This window comes from Bos mutus, chromosome 2 (genome assembly GCF_027580195.1).
Source record: "Bos mutus isolate GX-2022 chromosome 2, NWIPB_WYAK_1.1, whole genome shotgun sequence".
Classification (NCBI taxonomy): Eukaryota; Metazoa; Chordata; class Mammalia; order Artiodactyla; family Bovidae; genus Bos; species Bos mutus.
In genome coordinates, this window is record NC_091618.1 from 92,227,071 (window position 1) to 92,252,637 (window position 25,567).

Consider the following 25,567-nt stretch of genomic DNA (forward strand, 5'->3'; position numbering starts at 1 on the left):
AGCAGACACTGAGGTCATGTATGAGGTGGTGGTGTGAAGGGAACTCCAGCCTCTCAGTGGCCAGCCCCTTAGTTCTGGTCAGCTCTCCTAACAAAGCCGCTTTGTGAGACCCAACAGGTCATGTTTTCTTTGCCAGTGTTTCCCCTCTAGGTCTCTTTTTGCACATGGCTATATTAAGTGCATACATTTTGTGATGGCCTGCCTGGGCACTGGGGGGAAGGATGACGCACACTGTCTACATTTTCCATCTTACCATTTTCTGGACCTACCTGCAGACCTGAGGTTACATTATGCAGGTGATAGGACCTGAGGAAAGGATGTACTTGAGGATAAAACAACAAAATCCCCCTAGAAACAAAATTTTAAAGAAAGGCATTCTGAGCCCAACAAATTGTTTTTTTCCCTTTAAGACAAAAACCTTAAAAGGACTGCTCATCCTTTCAGACACACAGTAGAATTGTCTGACCGTTGTTCTCATAGCTTCAGGACTGGTTTCCATAGGAGCCACGGTGTCCATAACTGGTGAACCTTATTGGCTCAGTGTTCATGGAGGAAAGCAGCCACTTTGGAATGCTTTTGGCACATATACCCCAAGATTCGTTTATGTGGTGGTATAGCAGATGTATTTACTTACTATTTGTTGGAATTTCCAATGCTGTACAGGCTTGATGGGATACCACGTGTTCTTTGAAGGTGGATATCCTGGAGGAGATCTGGGACATAGGGTAACAGGTGTTTATCCTCAGTATCTGACCACTCTGTTTCATCTTCTGTGAAAATAAAAATGTATACGCATTCTCAGAGAACTGCATTCAAATCCACCACTCAAATGCAAACTGATATTATTTTTAAATGATTTTAAACAATATGTTTGTCACATCTCAGGTCGGTTGGTGTGTGTTGCCTGTGGCTTTTTTAAAAGGTTTTAACATTCATGGAAAAAACTAAGCAATCATTATCCCTATGGAACTTCCAGAAGCCCATAAACACTGGTCTCTCATTGGCTAGTTGAGTGTTTACTACAGCATCGTGTGCCAAGAAGGAGTTGAATGTGGATTTGGAATCAGGCCTGGATTTCAGTGGTTATGTCGTCATGTCCCCAGTCTGCCTGATTCCCCATGCAGTCTTGGCTCCCTAAACAAGCAGTCTGTCGATGAGTTGTGGTGGAACAAGGACAGCAGCAAGTTCCTCATTTAGAAAGTTTCTTACCTGTTATCCTCATTCTACTAAGCAGTGAAATACACAGAAGGCACTCATACACTTTTTGCCCCCAGTCACTCACACGGAAACGTTGTGGTTTTCTTAGTGGCCGTATTTGAAAGCTCCTTCCTTATGTGAGATAGTCTAGGCTTAATGCTGTAGTTCCTTTCAGGCAGCGGATGTTTCTGATGGAAAAACAAGTTTTCACTGTGTCCTTTTCATGGTAGTGCGTGCTAAGTCACTCAGTCGTGTTCAACTCTTTGCAACCCGAACTGTAGTCCACCAGGCTCCTCTGTCCATGGGATTTTCCAAGCAAGAATACTGGAGTGCGTTGCCATTTCCTCCTCTAGGGAGTCTTCCCAACCTAGGGATCGAACCCTCATCTCCTGCATTGGCAGGCAGATTCTTTACCACTGAACCACCTGGGAAAGCCCTTTTATGGTACAGCATATGATAATCTTTGCCAATGAATTTTTTTTTCCCCCAAACAGATGGGTCAGAGAGTTTCTGAATGAAGAAAACAAAGGTCTCGATGTTCTGGTAGAATATCTATCATTTGCGCAGTATGCAGTAACGTAAGTAAAACCTGGCTTGTTTCCTTTTAAATTTTATGTGGTCACAGAAGATGCAGCTCAGTGGTAAAATTAGATACCACACTGAGGGGAAAAACCCAGAAGCAGATGTGGTAAGGCTTAAGAAGGTTTGTTTCTGTTCAAGTAACTAAAAGCAAATCACATAATTGTTGGTAGAAATGCTTTTATGGCAAAAATAAAACGGGAGTAAGATCACCCTTAGAGGAGTCCTTATTTCAAAAGAAGTGCTTTCTTTGATGCTCAGGTTTCATATGTTCATATGGCAGAATACTCTAGCAATTATTGGAAGAGGTATTATGATATATTATTGAGTGAATAAAGCAAGGTACAGAAGAGTGACTCCTTTTTTATTTAAAAAAAAAAACTTGTATGTGTATATTTATATGTGCTAGTGAATACAGAGAAAATTAATGCAGAAATAGATACTAAACATAGTGGGAGTGGAGGAAATGGGGTAAACAAGAGGTTTTCCTTTTTAAATTTATATATATTTGTATTGTTTTGACTTTTCCTTTATAGGGGGTAAAAATGGGGAAGAGCGGGAAAAATTGTACTATTTCACCTTGCTTTTGTTGATTCACAGTTTTCTCATTTGCTAGGCTTCTGGAAAGATTTACGGTAGGAATGAATGTGTATGTTCAAATGATGCATTCTTTCCTCCACTTTCCCTCTTTAATCGAAAACTATTCCAATATCCAGAGATGGACACGCTCACACATACACATTAAGGAAATAATACTGTATTCTTTTTAATTTTATTGGAAGGCATTTTGGCCTAGATGGTGCTTTTTTCCTTCTCAACTCTTCTTTTTAAAGCAAGAACTTGTTTTTTCTATTGCTGCACTTTAAGATGTAACCACGTGTTATCTTATAATCCTCATCACTTCCTTGAGAATTGGTGAAGAGAAAGCTGTAATTATTCCCGCCTTGTTGTTGCAGAAACTAAAGTGTTAACTGAAACTGGCTTGATGAGTTTCAGTTTTGATAGCTTTGTATATGATATGGACTGTATTAAGAAAATTCAACAGATAAGTTCTTATCTTCATGAGAAATTGTCCTCTGAAATATAATGCTATTGTTTATAGCATACTCTTCCAAAGGTTGTTTCTTATCTACCCCTATTACATCGAAAACTGCTAATCTCCCCTACACTTCATATTATATGGCAAAATGGAATAGAAGTATTATCCTGTTGCATATTTTAAAATCTGGAAGAGTATTTAATAAGGAACTAAGGAAGGACTAAGAAACTTCAGGAATAATGGAAAAGAATTGTGTACGATTTGTAATATGTTTGCTGTAATCAACCTTTTACCCCATCACATCAGAGCTTATAAAGCAGCTTTCCCAAATGCATCTACACATGAGGCCAGTGGGAAAAGGTCATGCTTCTCCAAGGGAATTTTTCTAATCTGAAGCCCAAGAACAAAGACAACAGCAACAAAAAAAAAATAAGAACTCAGAGTTTTTGGTTCCTAATCTTCTACTTTTTTAAATTTTAGAATTAACTTTACAGTCTTTGCTTATTAGTCTTATTTTTGCTTTAATTAGAAAATTATATGTAGGTAAGTAATTTATGTTTTATCCTTTCTTGAAACTAAATGGGCTGAAAAAATGTCTTGCTATTCCTTAGCATGTGGCAGTTTTCTTTCCCATGTAATGTGAAACAGCAGACTCATGCAGCCTCCCTAAAACAGGAGCATTCACCAAGTTGCGCGTTTCCTTTTTCTGCTCGGTGAGGGGATGGGGAATGAGCTGAGAGGAGCATAAGGATGCTGAACGGCTGAACATATGGGGGCTGCAGAGTGACTTAGCAGGAGTCTTAATGACATGGGTGATCTTAGCATGCCCCTAGGCTTACCTTCTCTGATGTCAATTATAGGCTTCTATTTTTAATATTTAAGGATCTGTTTGATTACTCAATTCCACCTCTTTTCTGTTCACTGGTTTCTGGATCCTAAGGAATAACAGAATTGTTAGACCCATTCAATGACTTTGTGCATCCGTCTCTGTTATCTGGCTTAGAATTTAATAGATGGAGAGTATCACTTAATTTACAGATGGTTGTTCTAAGCAGCTATTTTCTTTTGGCAGTCACACTGTGTAATAAGTCATACTTGCTATTTCCAATATGTGTTTTTGATATTTCTTCCATGATAGCCTTCAAAATCTTACAGATGGTACTAATTATAGCTGCATTCTGTTTATTTCTACCTGATCAGGTGTTCTTGTTGGAACTATGGCTAGAAACCATTGACAAAATATATTTTGAGAAAGTAGAGCTACTAACTTTGGCAGGGGAAAAATGCATAGAACACAGAGGCCTGTGTGTTAAAAATTTGTTCCTAAACTTATACAAGGATGAGCAATTTAGCCATTTATTCTAACATGGTTAACATGAGTAATAACCTCAAAAATATGCCAGAGAAACAACAGCCTTACTTTAAAGAGTACCACACTGGGGAGAGATTCCAAAATCAAAGCAAATTCATAACTTTGCAAGTAATGTATCACATATGGTTGGAAAAGCACATTTGCCAACACACTAGGAGAAAATGCTCGGTGAAAATTGATGGGTAGGAATAAATTAGTATACGCCTAACATATTGACTCGTTAAAGCAAAATGTAGACAGCTCTAAGATCTTTTTTCCCTATCCCGCCAGAGCTCGTTACTAATCAGTAAGTCAGCAAGCCTTATAATAAGATGCAAATAACACATTCCTAGTTGTCATTCTGTATTTTTGAAGCTAACACATAGTCCATGGAAATTCATTTGTATTCCATTATCAGTTTTCTTTGTTTGCAAAAACTACCCATATTAAGGTGCAGATGTGTAATTGGAAGGAGCAAGTTTTACACATCCATGTGTTTGTGTGAATCTGAATTAAGTCTTGAGTGGCATTTCTCTTTTGTTTTAGTTTTGACTTTGAAAGTGTGGAGAGCACTGTGGAGAGCTCGGTGGACAAATCAAAGCCCTGGAGTCGGTCCATTGAGGACCTGCACAGAGGAAGCAACCTGCCTTCCCCCGTGGGCAACAGTGTATCCCGCTCGGGAAGACATTCTGCCCTGCGGTGAGTGCCTGGTTCAGGAACAGGCGGGTTTGGTAGGACATGTTGGGCAGCTTCTGCTGAGGATCCTGGGCTTTGTATTATCACTTGTTCTTGTCCCACGGCACTTGTGCTGTCAACGATTCCAAATGCAGATTCCTACGGGAGTTCATGGGATCGTCTGTTGGGCAATACTCAATGCCTTTAAGTAGCTTGTTGCAAATACTACTCCTTCATTCAGCACAGAAAGAAAATTCTGCTTCCAAATGACACAGCAGAGCAGTCTCCATAGACAGATAAGTTCCTGAAACCCAGGAGATGCTGCCATCCTGGGCTCTATTTCCTAGGTAGAGTCAGCACATTGAGATCTGAGAATCTCAGGAACTCCTTGTTATTTAAACCCTACTCCTTCTCTCTTCTTCCTGTGGTAACTCAGGTGTGTCTTCTGTGGGTTGTGGTCTTAGTCATAGGTGCAGTGATTATTTTAAAGAGATGCCTTTAAGCACTGTTCCTTTGGTTGGGTGTGCTCTCCATTGTCAGCCTTCCGTTTCCTCCTACAGAGTCCTTCTTTGGTTGAAATACCACCTTACTAAGGGAGGATGGGGGGTGAACACCTGTATTACTGCTGAGTGTAATATCACTGAAATTGTACATTCACTCATACCTACTGTAGAGTTTGGTGGGTTTTTGTCATGGAAAGTTAAAGTCTTTATAAATTCAGTTCTGCTCAGGATTTGATGTTTGAATATTATGCTTTTTATCAGCCATGCAGATTTTCCTTGTTTGGAAATGCCAAAATTATTAACAGCTTTGGAATGATTCAATAATAATAATGAAGAATTGAATGTCAGTTCATCTCACTACTTTTGCAATAGGTCAAGGGCTGTAGGAGCCTGGTGGGCTGCTGTCTGTGGAGTCGCAAGGAGTCAGACATGACTGAGCGGCCAGGCATAGCACACGTGCACGTTTCCCAGGGGGTAAAGAGCCGATGCAGGAGATGCAGTTTCAATCCCTGGGTTGGGAAGATCCCCTGGAGTAGGAAATGGCAACCAACTCCAGTATTCTTGCCTGGGAAATCCCATGGGTAGTCAAGCCTGGTGGACTATATATAGTCCATGGGGTTGCGAAGAGTCACATACAACTGAGCGCATACACGCGTGCATGCACACACAGGCACACACACACACACACACACAAGGGCTATATAACCTGCTAGTCTGCATCAGCTTAATGTGTGGACAGAGGATTATGTGGGCTGATTGGGAAGTTGAAGGAGGACCAGTTGTGCCTGAAGAACTCCCTAATCACTCTGTAACCCAAATGGAAAGTTTTACCATTGATACAGCTATAGTGATGTGTAAGGAATTTAATTGACAAAAGGACATTTTTCATTTGCTTTTTCATCATTTCTTACCTGGAAAGTATCATATACTGGCCAGCTACCATCTTAACAAGAAGTTATTTTTAACTGCAGGATAATTCCTTTACAATATTATGTTGGTTTATGACATACATTAACATAAATCAGATATTGATATACATATGTCCTCTCCCTGTAAATCTTCCCTCCCATATAATTCATTTTAAATTGGAAAAAAAAGACCCAAAGTATATAGAGAGACATGATGGAAATACTGTTTTGAGAAACTTGGGAACCATTATGACATTTCTGGTTGATAGGTGTGTTGACCAAATAAGAAACCAACATTGTGTTGTTTTTTGTGTGTTTAAACAGTTTCAGGCTCAGGAATGGAACATTTGAAATTCCTTTGACTCCTTCGTTCAGTTCAGTCCAGTCCCTCAGTTGTGTCTGACTCTTTGCGACCCCATGAATCGCAGCACGCCAGGCCTCCCTGTCCATCACCAGCTCCCGGAGTTCCCTCAGAATCACGTCCATCGAGTCAGTGATGCCATCCAGCCATCTCATCCTCTGTTGTCCCCTTCTTCTCCCACCTTCAATCTTTCCCAGCATCAGGGTCTTTTCCAATGAGTCACCTCTTCACATCAGGTGGCCAAAGTATTGGAGTTTCAGCTTCAGCATCAGTCCTTCCAATGAACACCCAGGACTGATCTCCTTTAGGATGGACTGGTTGGATCTCCTTGCAGTCCAAGGGACTCTCAAGAGTCTTCTCCAACACCACAGTTCAAAAGCATCAATTCTTCAGCACTCAGCTTTCTTCACAGTCCAACTCTCATACATGACCACTGGAAAAACCATAGCCTTGACTAGACGGACCTTTGTTGGCAAAGTAATGTCTCTGCTTTTGAATATGCTATCTAGGTTGGTCATAACTTTCCTTCCCAGGAGTAAGCGTCTTTGAATTTCATGGCTGCAATCACCATCTGCAGTGATTTTGGAGCCCCAAAAATAAAGTCTGACACTGTTTCCACTGTTTCCCCATCTATTTCCCATGAAGTGATGGGACCAAATGCCATAATCTTAGTTTTCTGAATGTTGAGCTTTAAGCCAACTTTTTCACTCTCTTCTTTTACTTTCATCAAGAGGCTTTTTAGTTCCTCTTCACTTTCTGCCATAAGGGTGGTGTCATCTGCATATCTGAGGTTATTGATATTTCTTCCGGCAATCTTGATTCCAGCTTGTGCTTCCTTATATGATGTCCTCTGCATATAAGTTAAATAAGCAGGGTGACAATATACACCCTTGACGTACTCCTTTTCCTATTTGGAACCAGTCTGTTGTTCCATGTCCAGTTCTAACTGTTGCTTCCTGACCTGCATACAGGTTTCTCAAGAGGCAGGTCAGGTGGTCTGGTATTCCCATCTCTTGAAGAATTTTCCCCAGTTTATTGTGATCCACACAGTCAAAGGCTTTGACATAGTCAATAAAGCAGAAATAGACGTTTTTCTGGAACTCTTGCTTTTTCGATGATCCAGTGGATGTTGGCAATTTGATCTCTGGTTCCTTTGCTTTTGCTAAAACCAGCTTGAACATCTGAAAGTTCACGGTTCACAAATTGCTGAAGCCTGGCTGGGAGAATTTTGAGTCCTTCATGGGGTCTCAAAAAAAAACCCAAAAAACAAAAAAAAACAATATAGCAATAAATTTCATGACACTTGTTGACTTGAAGCTTCGATTTTTGTTTTTAAACAATGTGTATCAGTGTATTCCAGGTCTAATGGTTTCTAATTCTGTATTTGGTCATTTGATAGCATCTCTAACTTGTAAAAACAGCAACCAGAGGTACTTCCCTGTTAGCTCAATTGGTAAAGAATCGCCTGCAATTCAGGAGACCCCAGTTGGATTTGTGGGTCAGGAAGATCCATTGGAAAAAGGGATAGGCTACCCACTCCAGTATTCTTGGACTTCCCTTGTGGCTCAGCTGGTAAAGAATCTGCATGCAGTGCAGGAGCCCTGGCTTTGATCCCTGGGTTGAGAAGATCCCCAGGAGAAGGGAAAGGCTACCCACCCCAGTATTCTGGCCTGGAGAATTCCATGGACTGTGTATAGTCCATGAGATCACAAAGAGTTGGACACAACTGAGCGATTTTCAAAGATTGTTTACATATACATATATATATATTTTTTTTTTTCTCTCTCTTCCTTCTCCTTCCTCTCTCCCCTTTCTTTTTTCTGCTACCTCCACTTTTTGACTTTATTTTTGTTGGTCTTCTTTTTCATTCTCCCACGTCATTTTTGATCATCATCCTCTCCTCTCTCTTGCCCTTTCTCGTCCTCCTGTCTCCTCTTCCTCCAGTTCCATTCATCTCTCACGTCACCACCAGATTAGTTTCTCTGCCTGAGTATCTTCAGTTCAAATGCCACCAGGGCCGCTTCTCCCCTTGTTGCTTCTGGAGCAACTTCAGTTTACACATTGATGACAAGGCTTCTAATCAGAACATCTTGTAAATCATGGATGACAATGACAGTGGCACCCAAGAGAGCTTGTAGTGTGTGACAGCAGAGCATGGTACCTGCTCTCTGTGTTATAGTATGATAACTGCATGGCTTCATTCCATCACCTTGTACTGGGATAAAGCCCAGTACCTTTTAAACTTTGATTCTTTCTGTTATCATATTATGATTCTTCATTTTAAGAGTTTGAGCCTTCAAGCAATACTGCATTTTAACTAATATTGAAATGTTTGTTAAACATTTGTTTAACAAATGTTTGTTTGTTTGTTTTGAACTGATAAAAAGACAGTCACATTCTGTAGAGACAATTTATTCTGGTAGCTTTGTTTGATTAGAATGTCTTCTGTATCCAAATGCAGATTTTAGTTCCCGCATTCCCCATCCCCAGATAATAATGTAGATTCAGTAATCTTATCCTATATCACTTGACAAAAGGGTTGGTTAAAAACTTGGAGGAAGAAATGAGATTTCAAGAAATTTAAAACACTTCATATATATAAAAAAAAAGACAGTAAATGTGGCTTGATTGAAGGAAAGGAAAAATGCTCTACTTTCAAAACAAAATTCTAATGGTGCACTCTCCTTTTCATATTTAGCCTTTTAGAAATACTTAAAATAGATGGTTAAGCATTTTGTGACATGACATTCACCTGGAGTTGTATCAACTTGTAGATTCTGTACTATCATAAATTTGTCAGTAGCCAGTTGTAGAAATGTTTATTGATGCAGTGGAAACCTCGAGTGTGTTGTCTCATAAGCTTAGAGTCTGGTGTGCCTTCAGTTAAGATAGATTTCTATTACAGATCTGGCTAAATTAAATGATGCCTTGTATGCATATATGGACACTCTAGATTTTTTAAGGCAAAGATTGCATTAATTCAGATGTAAGAGAAAGTAATTTTTAAGAATATCATGTTTAATGCCACTAAACTTAAATAAGCTGACTTCCCTGGTGGCTTGGATGGTAAGAACAGCTGCCTACAATGCAGGAGACCTGGGTTCCATCCCTGGGTCAGGAAGATCCCCTGGAGAAGGAAATGGCAACCCACTCTAGTACTCTTACCTGGAAAATCCCATGGACGGATGGAGGAGCCTAGTAGGCTACAGTCCGTGGGGTTGCAAAGAGTCGGACATGACTGAGCAAAATCACTTTCTTTCTGTAGTTAATAAATCAGTATTACAAGGTTTAAAAGAAAGTGGTGGAGCGTTAGGAATCTGGAGGGAAGACCATATTTAAACTGGGACTTTGAGTGATGGCCAGAGTTGCTTGTCAGGGTGAGGAAAGGCTGTCGCAGGTAGAGGTAATATGAACGAACATGGGCTGAGCAAAATCTTACATCGGAGATCAGATCTGTTTGGGACAGAGGGAAGATCCTGCCTCTCTGGGACAGAGATTCTCTGATCTTTGCAGTGGGATAGGACTGTCTAATCGGAGAAGGCAATGGCACCCCACTCCAGTACTCTTGCCTGGAAAATCCCATGGATGGAGGAGCCTGATAAGCTGCAGTCCATGGGGCCGCTAAGAGTCAGACATGACTGGGCGACTTCACTCTCACTTTTCACTTTCATGCATTGGAGGAGGAAATGGCAACCCACTCCAGTGTTCTTGCCTGGAGAATCCCAGGGATGGGGGAGCCTGGTGGGCTGCCGTCTCTGGGGTCACACAGAGTCGGATACGACTGAAGCGACTTAGCAGCAGTAGCAGCAGCAGGACTGTCTAATGGCGACTGGGTCATAGACATATCAAACTGGGAAAGCCTTGCAGGTCACCCTTACTGACCTTCCCACTTAAAGGAAATCATGACCCCATATTTTCTTTAATATATATTAACTCCTACTTACATTTCTTTCTAAGATTTCCTAGAACAACTTTTACTGTTTTTCCTGAGATTATTATCTTAATGGACTGGCATTTTGTGAAGTCATCATCGCTATTTTTAGCACTTACATATACTTAGTGGATTTACATGAAGAGTTCAAATTTACATCTTTGTTTACACATCTTTAATCCTTTCCTGGCAATGTTTTTCATCAGAGTAATTTTTAAAAATTGCTGAAAAACGAGCACAAAGATATTGGTAGCATTGATTTTTATTGGGGAGAAAAATAGAATTTGTTGAGTGTCCACTGTGTGCCTGGCACTGTCCTAAGAGCCTTCTGTGATTGTTCACTGCGTACAAGGCCTCTGTGAGATACATACCTGCTGCTACTAGTTAATACTGTCATTCTGAGGAAACCAAGGCCTCTAGCGGTTAAGCAACTTGCCTGGGATCTGAAGTGAGGTGGCCAGACCCCAGCTGTCATGTCACATGATCCTGCCTATATATTCACAAAATGATTTTTTCCCTCAGTAAATATACTATTTTAATATCAGGGTGTCTAAATGGAATTATGTAAATTGTACTGTGCAGGAGAGGACTTGTTAAGTCTTCCCAGAAACCGTGTCTTTTTCTACTTCACCCAAAGGTGCTAAATGCCCTACTGGAGACCTGATTCATGTGCTGGATTTTACGTACTTTACAACTATTAGAAGATAACCATCATGTAGAAACGTGAACAGGGTTTCCTAAATGAAAGACAGGAATAAGAAAGTTCTCAATGAATACAGTTTTATTTTCACCTATTTGGAAATGAAGGCTTCCCAGCAGGCACAGTCATAAAAAATCCGCCTGCCAATGCAGGAGATGCAGGAAACACAGGTTTGATCCCTGGATTGGGAAGATCCCCTGCAGTAGGAAATGGCAACCCACTCCAGTGTTCTTGCCTGGAGAATTCCATGGACAGAGGGAGCCTGGAGGGCTACAGTCCATGGGGTCACAAACAGTGAGACATGACTGAGCACACACACACATTTGCAAATGGGAAGACATTGAAAAGAAGGTTTGTTGAATGGAGATAGTGACTATTTTTTACTGAAAAGGAGATTATGAATGAATTCTTCAAGTTTCTGTTTTCATGATTTTAGAACTGACATAAAATGCATATACTATATACTCATGGATCAGATAGGGAGAAGCCACTTATGTATACCTGTGGCAGATTCATTTTGATATATGGCAAAACCGATACAATATTGCAAAGGTAAAAAAAAAAAAAAAAGAACCTTTCTTTCTTGGAATTTTGGAATTTGGCTTTTATTTGGAAGGCAGTGGAATGGGAATCACACAAGATGTGTAGGGTCTGGTAAATGCCCTGGATATTGATTGGAGCGAAAGATTGCTGAGGCAGCTGGTGCTTAGACCTACATGCGAGATACCCAAAGCTTAGATAATAGAGCAGAGACCATCAGAGTGATAAAAAACAGAAGCTTTGTGTCTGATTGATTAGAAGGGGAATTGAACCATTAGTAAAAAGGGGAAAAGCTGGAATCTGGAAAGGATCTCATGTCATTTAGTCCAACTCTTTGTTGATGAGGCACTTGAAGCCCAGCTCAAAGACCTTATTTCCTAAGCAGCTAACTCATTCCTACAGACAGATTTTCATGTGTATGGGCTAAGGGCCCACGTGGCTCATTGGCTTTCATTTGCAATAATTACTTCTGTTCATAGCAGTTTTCCTGATCTCTTCGTAACAGTGATCCTATCTACAGCTATGAAAATACCAACTCAGTACCAGTTTGCTTATAAAGTAAGTGATATTTTAAAAGAGATGAGCTCTTTTAAGCTCTTACGAGTTTTTATTTCAGCAGTAGCATTTTACTTTGAATTTTTATTGTTGGGCGAAGAAGATCACCTAACCTTTTAACTTAAACCATTATCAGATCAGATCAGATCAGATCAGTCGCTCAGTTGTGTCCAACTCTTTGCGACCCCATGAATCGCAGCACACCAGGCCTCCCTGTCCATCACCAACTCCCGGAGTTCACCCAGACTCACATCCATCGAGTCAGTGATGCCATCCAGCCATCTCATCCTCTGTCATCCCCTTCTCCTCCTGCCCCCAATCCCTCCCAGCATCAGAGTCTTTTCCAATGAGTCAACTCTTCACATGAGGTGGCCAAAGTACTGGAGTTTCAGCTTTAGCATCATTCCTTCCAAAGAAATCCCAGGGCTGATCTCCTTCAGAATGGACTGGTTGGATCTCCTTGCAGTCCAAGGGACTCTCAAGAGACTTCTCCAACACCACAGTTCAAAAGCATCAATTCTTCGGCGCTCAGCCTTCTTCACAGTCCAACTCTCACAACCATACATGACCACAGGAAGAACCATAGCCTTGACTAGACAGACCTTTGTTGGCAAAGTAATGTCTCTGCTTTTGAATATGCTATCTAGGTTGGTCATAACTTTCCTTCCAAGGAGTAAGCGTCTTTTAATTTCATGGCTGCAGTCACCATCTGTAGTGATTTTGGAGCCCAGAAAAATAAAGTCTGACGCTGTTTCCACTGTTTCCCCATCTATTTCCCATGGAGTGATGGGACCGGATGCCATGATCTTCATTATAGTAGCACATGAAAAATATACTTGAGTTTTATAGTTAGAAGCTAAAACACTTGTATCTTGATTCTCAACAAGGAGATTGAACTCAGTTTTGTTCATTTTCCAACTTCTGTAAATTAAGAATGTAATTTCTGAAATGATCATTATTCTCTTCCTTCTTCTCCCCCCAAATTATATAAAATCAACTCAGATCTTCTGTAGTTCATGACTGAGACTTGTAATCTATATTTTATTCTACATGTATTCCTTTCCCTTAACTTTATTTATTCTAAGTTTTCCCTGTGGAAGGATCTTTTTTTTTTTTTTTTTTTTTTTTTTTTTTTTTTTTAGGGAGGCCCATCAGAGGATGTCAGGGAACTAGCTTTGCTCTGTGGAAGGATCTTGAAGAATTTACCTTATCTGCCAACTTGAAGGGGAAAAGTTAGAAAGAAAAGTATATTTAAACAGTTATTCTCAAGGTTTGAAGTTTGTCTGTTCACCAGATGAGATGGCAGATGTTGGTTAAAATTTTCAGTAACGGTTACTTTAGGAGAGAAAATGCTGAAAAGGAATAGAAGCAAAAAGGATAATGGATGATCATTATAGCCAATACCTGAGTTTTATTTCTGAGGAAGGGGAAATGTTGAAGATGCCCCTTAACCTGCTAGACAGTTGACCTGAAGATCTAAAGTTGCAGAAAATGCAGTACCCATTTATAGAAGAAAGACTTTGTAAATTCCTAGACTTTCCAAAAATAAACTGTAACTACAAATTGTCACTTTTCCTTTTCAGCACATTTGTAGGCAGAAACAAGTTCGAAGTGTTAGGCTGTTGCGTTTCAGATTTTTGCATTTCTTTTTTATTGGGTGTTGTAAAAAGAGAAAAATGTACTTGGGTTAACAGTGTACATTCCAGATTTTCAGCTCGAAACTGATTTTAATGACCTTGCTAGTAGAAATGGTGACAGTTGTAATTATAGCTTGTGGGTGCACCACACTGGCACATGTCAGGCATTTTCCACTGTGAGGTTTTCTTCCCTTGTTCCACTTTATTGGGTCTTTTATCCAATAGAAAATCGACTGAGCTTTCTTTCTGTGCTGGTATCAGTCTCGCAAACATGGTGGACGTTCCAAAAACCCACTGGACTTTGTGTAAGAAGTGCGGGAAGCACCAGCCCCACAAAGTGACACAGTACAAGAAGGGCAAGGATTCTCTGTATGCCCAGGGAAAGCGGCGTTATGACGGGAAACAGAGTGGTTATGGTGGGCAGACTAAGCCAGTTTTCCGGAAAAAGGCTAAAACTACAAAGAAGATTGTACTGAGGCTTGAATGTGCTGAGCCCAAATGTAGATCGAAGAGGATCCTGGCTATTAAGAGATGCAAGCATTTTGAGCTGGGAGGTGATAAGAAGAGAAAGGGCCAGGTGATCAGTTTTGAGCTTCATATTTTGTTTTATTATTAAGACAATAAAAATGCCATCAATAAAATCCTCTTATTTAAAAAAAAAAGAAAATTGACTGAAAGAGGCTGTGTGGAAATGGAAAAACAAGCCTACTTGACCAGTGCATTATTGGGGATCTGTCTCACAGATTCTCAGATCAGATTTAGGACCTGCCTCATAGGTTGTGAGATTAACAGTTCCTATAAAGAACCTGGCACGGTAGTGTGTAGTCAGTAAATGTTAACTGTATAAGATTGAAAAAAATACTGAAGGTGACTTAGCAAATTGCTCCAGCTACATTCTGTCACCTTCATCTGCAAGACAGATTGCATCCATAATATGTGAAGGGTGCATTGCTAAATATTGAGGATACAGAATGACACGGGGAATAATATATTTGTACATAATATATTCATTCTTGATAAATGAATTTTTCATACTTGCATCATTATATCTTCATAAAATTGTAGGGAAGTGTTTGAGAATTATTAGCTCCATTTTACAGACAAGAAGGCTCAGAGAAGTTACCCGTAGGTAGTAAGTGATAGAGCCAGAATTTATAATCCGAGTCTTCTAACTTCTTTCTACTATGTCAGTGTCTTTATATATGATTTGATTGAGAAGAGTGTGTGTGTGTTCATGCTCCTACTAACACATGTTGGTATCACTTGTGTATAAACAGAACTAATTATATGGAACCTTAGAGACTAGAGTGAACAACCGAACCTAGAGAAGAGTCATAACTTGGTCTGCATGTGGCACGTGAGGAAGGTTGGGAGGAGAAGGTAGCAGCCAGGGGAGGAAGGGAGAGCTGTAGGAGCAGTAGTCAGCTGTGAGACTGCATGGTTTGTTCAGGAAACAGTGAACAGATAAGTCTGGCTAGAAGTCATGGAGAGCCAGGTTATGTACTGTGTTATGTACATATGCGGATGTGAGAGTTGGACTATTAAGAAACCTGAGCACCGAAGAATTGATGCTTTTGAACTGTGGTGTTGGAGAAGACTCTTGAGAGTCCCTTGGACTGCAAGGAGATCCAACTAGTCCATCCTAAAGGAAATCAGTCCTGAATGTTCATTGGAAGAACTGATGTTGAAGCTGAAACTCCCATACTTTGGCCACCTGATGCAAAGAGCTGACTCATTGGAAAAGACCTTGATGCTAGGAAAGATTGAGGGCAGGAGGAGAAGGGGATGACAGACGATGAAACGGTTGGATGGCATCACTGACTCAATGGACATGAGTTTGAGTAAGTTCCAGGAGTTGGTGAAGAACAGGGAGGCCTGGTGTGCTGAGGTCTGTGGGGTCACAAAGAGTCAGACGCGACTGAGCGATTAAACTGAACTGATGTACTGTGTTGAAGACCAGGCTGTGGAATTGTCATTTTGACACACTGACAATGATTTATTGAAGGTTTATGAAAAGAGGGGCCAAATATTGATGAACATAGAAATATTTCCATTGAAAAGTCACAAGCATTAGTTTCCTTGGACACTTTTCCCATAGAGTCATATCCTAATTAGCCACTCCATAGCAAATGCCTTTTACAAAAGGAATATAACTGAAAAACAGAAAATTCAAACTAATGGCCCTTCATTCATTTGATGGAGCCTGTTGATTCAGGTGTTCCATTCAAAATGCATGTAAATGAGACCTTACAGGTTCTGTTCTAGCTATCACCTGGTCCTCTGATAGGAGAATTAGGTGAACACAACATTTCAACAACTCAATAGAAAAAAATGTTCATTAGGAGTTTTGTGTAACCAACACCCCCCCACACATATCTCTGTTTCTGTCTTTGTCTCTCTGTTTCCCCCACCTGCTTCACTCCCACTTCAAACTATCTGGGTTCTACTCTTTCAGCTCTGTTTCTTTTGGCTTTAGAGACAGAAAAGTGCTTGGTTCATTTTTTTTTTTAGCATCAAGTATTAATATTTTATGAGTTTAATTGATAGAAAAAATATGCCCAGGTGATGTCATGTCTGAATAGTCAGGGAGAAGAAACCTAAAACCCCAAATCTTAGTAAAGTTCTATTAGTCCAGACCTTGGAACCATAAAAGACTAGTACAGTTATGCCAAATGATGTGATATACTCAGATGGCATTGCATTCCGATTGGACTGAATACTAACATTAGCTTCCAAGGGAGTTCTGATTGTAGTCTTTATTTATAGGTTTATTTAGTTTAATATCTGAGTAGTTCAGTTACTTGAAGATACTTTTGTAAGAAGAATAAAATATACCTAGTGTTTTTCTATTACCAATAGCACCTACATATTACAAACCTCACAAAAGTTGGCATGGAGACGTCACAGAATATTTTCAAAAACCTTCTTGATGGACTCTGGGAAGGCCTGGTTAGGTCAGTTCAGGGAACATTCCATTTTAAGGTTCTGCAGTAACGTACTGTTCTTGGATAATAGGAGCTCAAAGGGAGAGGCAGACATGTACAAACTCACATGTAAGAATATGTCTAGAAATAAATATATTTCAAGACAACAGATGGGTGATCAGACTTTTTTTTTCTTCAAGGCACCACTGGTTAAATAGCAGTTTCCATTTAATTTTGGTGCTTTGCAGATGTAGATCTTGAAAGAAATTCAGGATTTGATTACATGTAGCTTTTGATCAGGAGTGGGTCTTCTCCTGTACACCTAGAATTATCATTGACACATTACTTATAATTAATTCTTATGTTATCACCCATTGCTATTTTTTAAAAGAATACTGCTTTTATTTATTTATTTATGATGCTAAGAACCCTTACCATGAGATCTACCTTCTCAACAATGTTTAAGTGTATGGTACAGTGTCATTGACTGTAGGCAAGATATCATTCAGCAGATCTCTAGAACTCACTTACCTTGCATAACCTAAACTTTATACTAGTTATTAGCAATTCCCCATTCTGCCCTATCTTAAGGCCCTGGCAGCCACCATTCTACTCCCCACTTCAGTGAGTTTGACTATTTCAGGTATCTCGTATAAATAGAATGATACAGCATTTGTCCTTCCGCGACTGGCTCTTTTCACATAGTGTAATGTCCTCAAGATTCATCCATGTTACAACATATTGCAAGATTTCCTTTAATTGAAAGCTGAATAATATTCCAGTGTATGTATCTACCATAATTTTCTTCTTTTTATTTCTGTGCTTTTAATTTGATATCATTGAAAACTGAAAAAAAGGCAACAATAGTACAATGATTCCTCTTTATGCTGTTTACACAGATTCAGCAATTGTTTTAACATTTTGTCCACTCTACCATTTGCGCATTTACTTTGTAAACGTACACACTTTTTAACCATTTGAGAACAAGTTACAGAATCATGCCCTTTTATACCTAATTATTTTTGGGTAGATACCCTAAGAACAAAGACATGCTCTTAGATAACCATGGTGTAATTCTTAAAATCAGAACTTTTACATACTGGCACATTTTTAGTTCAGTCTGTTTAGTTATTCCAGTCTATTTCATAACATTTTTTCAAACTCTGTCCAGAATCCAACACAGGGATCATGTATTGTGCTTAGTTGTGTCTGTGTAACATCCTTTCACTTGGAACCATTCCTTACCCTTTCTTTTTTTTTTAATTGAAGTATAGCTGCTTTGCAGTGTTGTGTTAGTTTCTGCTGTGCAGCAGAGTCAATGAGCTGTGTGTTTACATATATTCTCTTTTTTTAAATTTCTTTCCCGTTTACGTCCCCACAGAGCACTGAGTACAGTTCCCTGTGCTCTACAGTAGGTTTTCATGAGTTGTCTATTTTATACATATTAGTGCATATATGCCAGTCCCAGTCTTCCAATTCATCCCACCCACCTTACCCTCTCTTAGTTTCCCAACCAGGGACTGAACTCTTGCCACGGCAGTGAATGCACCGAGTCCCAACCACTAGACTGCCAGGGAATTCACAACCCTTTCTTTGTTTTGTCAGGACTTTGATATTGTGTGTCTGTGTGAATATATAAGTTAATTTTTTGTTGAGATATAATTGTTGTGTAACTTATACAGTGTGTTGCTTTTGTATGTTTATACATTGCAGTGATTAGTACCATATCAGGTAACACTTCTGTCACACCACCTCATTATTATTTTTTAAAACCATATTTTATCCATATTTATCCACTTACCTGTTGATGGGCATTTAGGTTGTTTCTAGATCTTGGCTTCTGTGAATAATGCTGCTAGGAATGTGAGTGCAGATACCTCTTTAAGATCTTGTTTTCAGTTCTTTTAGATAAACATCCAGAAGTGGGATTGCTGGAGCATTACATGGAAAAGTTCTATTTTTGTTTGAGAAACCTCCATACTGTTTTCCATAATGCTTGTGCAACTTGCGTTCCCACCCACAGTGTACATGGGCTCTAATTTATTCTTGTTAACACTTGTTTTTTTGTCTTTTTTGATAATGCCCACTCTGAAAGTCAGTATGAGGTGCTTTCTCATTGTGGTTTTGATTTGCATTTTCCTGTTAATTAGTGAGCATTTTAAATGTACCTGTTAGCCATTTGTGTGTATTCTTTGGAGAAATGTCTTTTCAAGTTCCTTTTGCCCAATCTTTAATTGGGCAAAAGATAACTTTGCCCAATTAAATTTGCCAAAAGGCAAATTAAATTATGGCAAAAGGAACTTTGCCACAATTGATTTGTGGGGGTTTCTTGTATATTCTGGATATTAACCCCTTATTACATATCTGGTTTGTAAATTATTTTCTCCCATTTCATAGGTTATCTTTTCACTCTTTTACTGTGCTTTTTAGATTGATGTAGTCTCACTGGTCTGTTACATTCTTCAACCTGAGCAACTCGTTCAGAATTACTGTAGCTTTTTTTTTTGACTCCCTTACAGTGAGTTGTGGTCCGTGTGATCAGATTATGGTTTCAGTATGTCTTCTGATGCTCTCTCATTTTGCCAAGAGAACGCACTGGTCACAGCAGACACCCTCTTCCAACAACACAAAAGAAGATTCTACACATGGACATCACCAGATGGTCAACATTGAAATCAGATTGATTATATTCTTTGCAGCCAAAGATGGAGAAGCTCTATACAGTCAGCAGAAACAAGACTGAGAGCTGACTGTGGCTCAGATCATGAACTCCTTATTGCTAAATTCAGACTTAAATTGAAGAAAGTAGGGAAAACCACTAGACCATTCAGGTATGACCTAAATCAAATCCCTTGTGATTATACAGTGGAAGTGAGAAATAGATTTAAGGGACTAGATCTGATAGACAGAGTGCCTGATGAACTATGGATGGAGGTTCGTGACATTGTACAGGAGACAGGGATCAAGACCATCCCCATGGAAAAGAAATGCAAAAAAGCAAAATGGCTGTCTGGGGAGGCCTTACAAATAGCTGTGAAAAGAAGAGAAGTGAAAGCAAAGGAGAAAAGGAAAGATATAAGCATCTGAATGCAGAGTTCCAAAGAATAGCAAGAAGAGATAAGAAAGCCTACCTCAGTGATCAATGCAAAGAAATAGAGGAAGACAACAGAATGGGGAAGACTAGAGATCTCTTCAAGAAAATTAGAGATACCAGGGGAACATTTCATGCAAAGATGGGCTCGATAAAGGACAGAAATGGTATGGACCTAACAGAAGCAGAAGATATTAAGAAGAGGTGGCAAGAATACACAGAAGAACTGTACAAAAAAGATCTTTATGACCAAGATAATCACGATGGTGTGATCACTGACCTAGAGCCAGACATGCTGGAAGGTGAAATCAAATGGGCCTTAGAAAGCATCACTATGAACAAAGCTAGTGGAGGTGATGGAATTCCAGTTGAGCTATTCCAAATCCTGAAAGATGATGCTGTGAAAGTGCTGCACTCAACATGCCAGCAAATTTGGAAAACTGAGCAGTGGCCACAGGACTGGAAAAGGTCAGTTTTCATTCCAATCCCAAAGAAAGGCAATGCCAAAGAACACAGTTGCACTCATCTTACATGCTAGTAAAGTAATGCTTAAAATTCTCCAAGCCAGGCTTCAGCAATTCGTGAACCCTGAAATACCAGATGTTCAAGCTGGGTTTAGAAAAGCCAGAGGAACCAGAGACCAAATTGCCAACATCCGCTGGATCATCGAAAAAGCAAGAGTTCCAGAAAAACATCTATTTCTGCTTTATTGACTATGCCAAAGCCTTTGACTGTGTGGATCACAATAAACTGGGGAAAATTCTTCAAGAGATGGGAATACCAGACCACCTGACCTGCCTCTTGAGAAACCTGTATACAGGTCAGGAAGCAGCAGTTAGAACTGGACATGGAACAACAGACTGGTTCCAAATAGGAAAAGGAGTACGTCAAGGCTGTATATTGTTACCCTGCTTATTTAACTTATATGCAGAGGACATCATGAGAAACACTGGGCTGGAGGAAGCACAAGCTGGAATCAAGATTGCATGGAGAAATATCAATAACCTCAGATATGCAGATGACACCACCCTTATGGCAGAAAGTGAAGAGGAACTAAAAAACCTCTTGATGAAAGTGAAAGAGGATAGTGAAAAGTTGGCTTAAAGCTCAACATTCAGAAAATGAAGATCATGGCATCTGGTCCCATCGCTTCATGGGAAATAGATGGGAAAACGGTAGAAACAGTGGCTGACTTTATTTTTTGTGGCTCCAAAATCACTGGTGATTTCAGCCATGAAATTAAAAGATGCTTACTCCTTGGAAGGAAAGTTATGACCAACCTAGATAGCATATTCAAAAGCAGAGACATTACTTTGCCAACAAAGGTCCATATAGTCAAGGCTATGGTTTTTCCAGCAGTCATGTATGGATGTGAGAGTTGGACTGTGAAGAAAGCTGAACGCCAAAGAATTGATGCTTTTGAACTGTGGTGTTGGAGAAGACTCTTGAGAGTCCATTGGAATGCAAGGAGATCCAACCAGTCCATCCTAAAGGAGTTCAGTCCTGGGTGTTCTTTGGAAGGACTGATGCTAAAGCTTAAATTCCAATACTTTGGCCACCTCATGCGAACAGCTGACTCGTTTGAAAAGACCCTGATGCTGGGAGGGAGTGGGGGCAGGAGGAGAAGGGAACGACAGAGGATGAGATGGCTGGATGGCATTTCCGACTCGATAGACATGAGTTTGAGTGAATTCCGGGAGTTAGTGATGGACAGGGAGGCCTAGCATGCTGTGATTCATGGTGTCGCAAAGAGTCAGGCACTACTGAGCAACTGAACTGAACTGAACAGTGAGTTGTGGTTTAAGGGCAGCAAGACATGGTTATAACCAGAACTCTAGTGAACGCTGTATATAGTTCAGGCTTGAATACATACTTGGTAATAGAAATTCCTGTGTATCTACTCTGTGGTCAAGTAGATTCAAGAGAGCTACTTCCCCAGGTTTTGTCTGCTGACCTTGACATTCTTTTTGCTTTCTGGACTTAGAAATCGAGGTTTGAGTTGCCTTGTCATTTATTAGAAATCAACTGTTGGCTCTCGCTCATCAGTCATTCTAACAGTCTTTCAAAGCAGAGATAGCTTCTTCTGCATAGCACCTGCTACCAGTGCTGTGTGAATCAACGTGCTCACTACCAGCTCCTGCACAGATGGATTGCCACGTGTGAAGTAGGCGGCACAGCTGTCAGTATAGTACTAAACAGGGCACATTGTATAGGTTTCTTAAAAGATATTTATTTGTGACAGTTGCTTAAATTTTTTATGCGTTTTACTCCTACTAGCATTGACTGTAACTTCCACATTTATTATTATTTCATGTAACTTATAAAGCATTGGTGCATAAATTAATACAGTCGGTTAGAGTCATTTTTCTTTTTTTTTTAATTTTATTTTATTTTTAAACTTTACATAATTGTATTAGTTATTTTTCTTTTGTTTTGATCTTAAATCAGTTTGGGCACATGTTTCTCTCCACACACATAGAACTTGGTGAATATTACTGGCGGTTCTTCCAAGATAGTGTCTTACTATCTTTTAATGTGAGGATAATGTTTAGTTTTCGTTCAGTGCTTGACAAGAGAGCAGGCAATTCTCACAGTCGATGGAGAAGAGTGCTGGAGAAATTTGGTGGTGGTCTTGTCAGAATGACCTCTCAAAAAGCAGGATTTCCTTAAAATTCTTGAGACCTCAAAAAACAGCTCTAAATATCCCTTCTCCATTATCTTTTCTACAAAGGACAGGAGCTCCAAAAGTTGGGCTTGGGGTTGTTTTCTGCCTCTGGAAAACCCCTCTTTCATGTCCACAGACCTAGAATCTCAAAACTCTTGCTTGCCTGTCTGGAGGAGGAAGAGTAGTCAGGAAGGCATTTAGTCCCCTAACCTCATGGTCTAGGCATTGGGTCACAGCCCCTCTATACATATGGAATGCCCTTGTTTTTCCATTCGATAGTTCTCTGATCCTGACGTCTTAGAGAACCAGCTCCAAGTCACCAGAGAAATGTAATTCTTGCAGAATCTTATTTGACTGTTCCTTTGAACTTGAAGGACTTGTTACATGTATTCAGAATGAATAGGCTCTCAGGATTCTCTAAATGTTATGAGATGTCAGTGAAAATGGTGAAGTACAGGACCCATGAAAGCAATGAGAAAACCAGCAAAATAAGCCAGAGTCAACTTTTTCAGAACTCTAGAGAGTAAAGTCTTGTAGCAATCTGGGAAACATCGATTTAGGAAAAACAACTGAATCTCAGTAAGAATAGCTAGCTTTGTGACATTTTAACTTGTGCTGTTTCCCCTTCCTCTTTCTCTAGATCCACAGTAGCCTCAAAAACCATTAGTTCCCATAATCAGAGTGTAAACCACCTGCCTGGTAGGCAGTGGAGGAGGGGCAGAATGGAGCTGCCAGCTTTCTTCCTTCTGCTTTCTCTTCCTCCTCCTACATTAAGCTGGATGTACCTTGAGGTTTGGGAGCTACTAGTGAGTCCCAGGGACAGGGGAGCCTGGTGGCCTGCCATCTATGGGGTTGCACAGAGTCGGACACAACTGAAGCAACTTAGCAGCAGCAGCAGCAATGAGGAAGCCGATTTCAAATCTCAGTTAAGGGAACATGTACCATTTACTGCTGAAAAAATCTAGAGTCATTCAAGATATTACATGGGGCAAGACTTGAGCTTATCTGCCTCAGTTATCCATAGGAGACCATAGGGAAGCTAGTACTGCCTCCCACTGGGGCCTTTTTCATAAATCACAATGCACTGGGGCAGTCTCCAACGTGGCCCCGTTTTATATGTTTCATAATAACTCCATGAAGAAAATATCGTAGTACTTGTTTTGCTATATGTAATTCTGTAACGAAGCACATGCCAAGGATATTAGTTTTCCACAGAAGCACCCATATCTTCTACTGAGGCAGTGATGTCATCCTTATAAAACTTAGGTCTTTGTGGAAAGTTTATTCAAATAGCCAAAGTGGGATGATCAGTGTTTGTGAAAGATGCAGATAGGTTAGCCTCAAGGGCTGTGGCATAGAACCGGATGTGCCCTTATCTACCCTTTTAAAGATAATACATTGCATCATATTTCCTTGTGTTAACCTGACCAGGCAGGAGCACCTCGTGCATGCAGTGTTTCACTGTGATGACTAATTTCATGTGAGTTGCTTGCATTTTTAATTGGTGATAGATTCTTGCTGTGATCTTCCAGCCCTACCTAAGTGAATCTGTGTGACTCATATGCTTGGTAGAGGTGTGTGGCTCTAATCAATCACCCTCATCAGTTTTCTCTGGAAACTTAATCATGGCATTCTGTTCTTATTGGCATCCAGGTGGGTGTGTGTCGGACCAGGAAATAGGATTTGCAAAGCTTAGCTATTCTGATGATACTTGGGTCTTTTGCTGCATGTGTTGTGGTAGAATTTAGCCTCTTCACAGAAACCCTCAGCTTGGCTGTCTGTTTACAGACCAGCTCTCCACTCAAGAGGCCTTTGGGAAATATTCTTCCGTGGGATGATTAAAGTAGGGAAAGTGTTAGCATCTTATGATCTAGTTAGCCTTCTGTCTTCAGATGAATGTAAACCTAGACCATCTGCGAGAGGTTTTTTTTGGTGCAACTTTTTCTTTATTTGGAGAATACTGTACATCCATTGTAGAAAATTTTAAATATAGATAAAGATGAATGGAAGTGTCTTGTGATTCTGTTATTCAGATTTGTGAGATGGTGTGTTTTAAATCTGTGTTGCTGCTAAGTCCCTTCAGTTGTGTCCGACTCTGTGTGACCCCAGAGACGGCAGCCCACCAGGCTCCCCTGTCCCTGGGATTCTCCAGGCAAGAACACTGGAGTGGGTTGCCATTTCCTTCTCCAATGCATGAAAGTGAAAAGTGAAAGTGAAGTCGCTCAGTCGTGTCTGACTCTTCGCGACCCCATGGACTGCAGCCTACCAGGCTCCTCCGTCCATGGGATTTTCTAGGCAAGAGTGCTGGAGTGGGGTGCCATCGCCTTCTCCGAAATCTGTGTTAGACACATACATATGGAATCTAGAAAACTGTTTCTGATGAACCTATTTACAGGGCAGGAATAGAGACACAGACATAGGGAGTGGACTTGTGTACATAATGGGGAAAGGAGAGGAGAGGACAATTGAGAGAGTAGCATTGAGATAGACACACTCCCTTGTGTAAAATAGATAACTAGTGGGAGGCTGCTGTATAACACAGGGAGTTCAGTTCAGTGCTCTGTGACAACCTAGAGGGGTGGGATGGGGGGAGGGAGGGGATGTGTGTATATATATAGCTGATTCACACTATTGTGTGGCAGAAACCAATACAACACTGTAGGGCAATTATCCACCAATTAGAAATAAATTTAAAAAACATCTGCATTAGTAACATTTCATGTTCAGTTATGTTCATTGCATGTCACCTTCTGATACTTACCCCACAATTTTCCTTTCCTTTTATACTTCTTGAATTAGAGCCTCATTCAAACAACGTTCATATGCCTAAAGACAGTTACCATGATTCGGTCTGTATTAACTTGGTCAAATATGGCTTGATTGAGAAAAGGTTGTATGAGGGTTTTCAGGA

At 40.1% G+C, this 25,567-nt stretch overlaps 2 protein-coding genes across 6 annotated transcripts in view; both read left to right on the plus strand.

The window, feature by feature from the left end:
• The window catches only part of FMNL2 (formin like 2), a 331,750-nt gene that overhangs the window by 234,290 nt on the left and 71,893 nt on the right, over positions 1 to 25,567 (plus strand). For 4 of the 5 annotated variants that reach the window (XM_070390407.1, XM_070390388.1, XM_070390394.1 and 1 more), the window contains exons 5-6: positions 1,692 to 1,775; positions 4,713 to 4,865. In XM_070390407.1, the coding sequence (XP_070246508.1) occupies positions 1,692 to 1,775; positions 4,713 to 4,865 (237 nt within the window). The remainder of the gene's footprint in view (positions 1 to 1,691; positions 1,776 to 4,712; positions 4,866 to 25,567) is intronic. The other variant, XM_070390402.1, reaches the window with a different exon arrangement.
• LOC102267501 (large ribosomal subunit protein eL42-like) lies at positions 14,239 to 15,172 on the plus strand. The gene has a single exon (XM_005894783.2). The coding sequence runs from the start codon at positions 14,248 to 14,250 to the stop codon at positions 14,590 to 14,592; it is 345 nt and encodes a 114-aa protein (XP_005894845.1). The 5' UTR covers positions 14,239 to 14,247; the 3' UTR covers positions 14,593 to 15,172.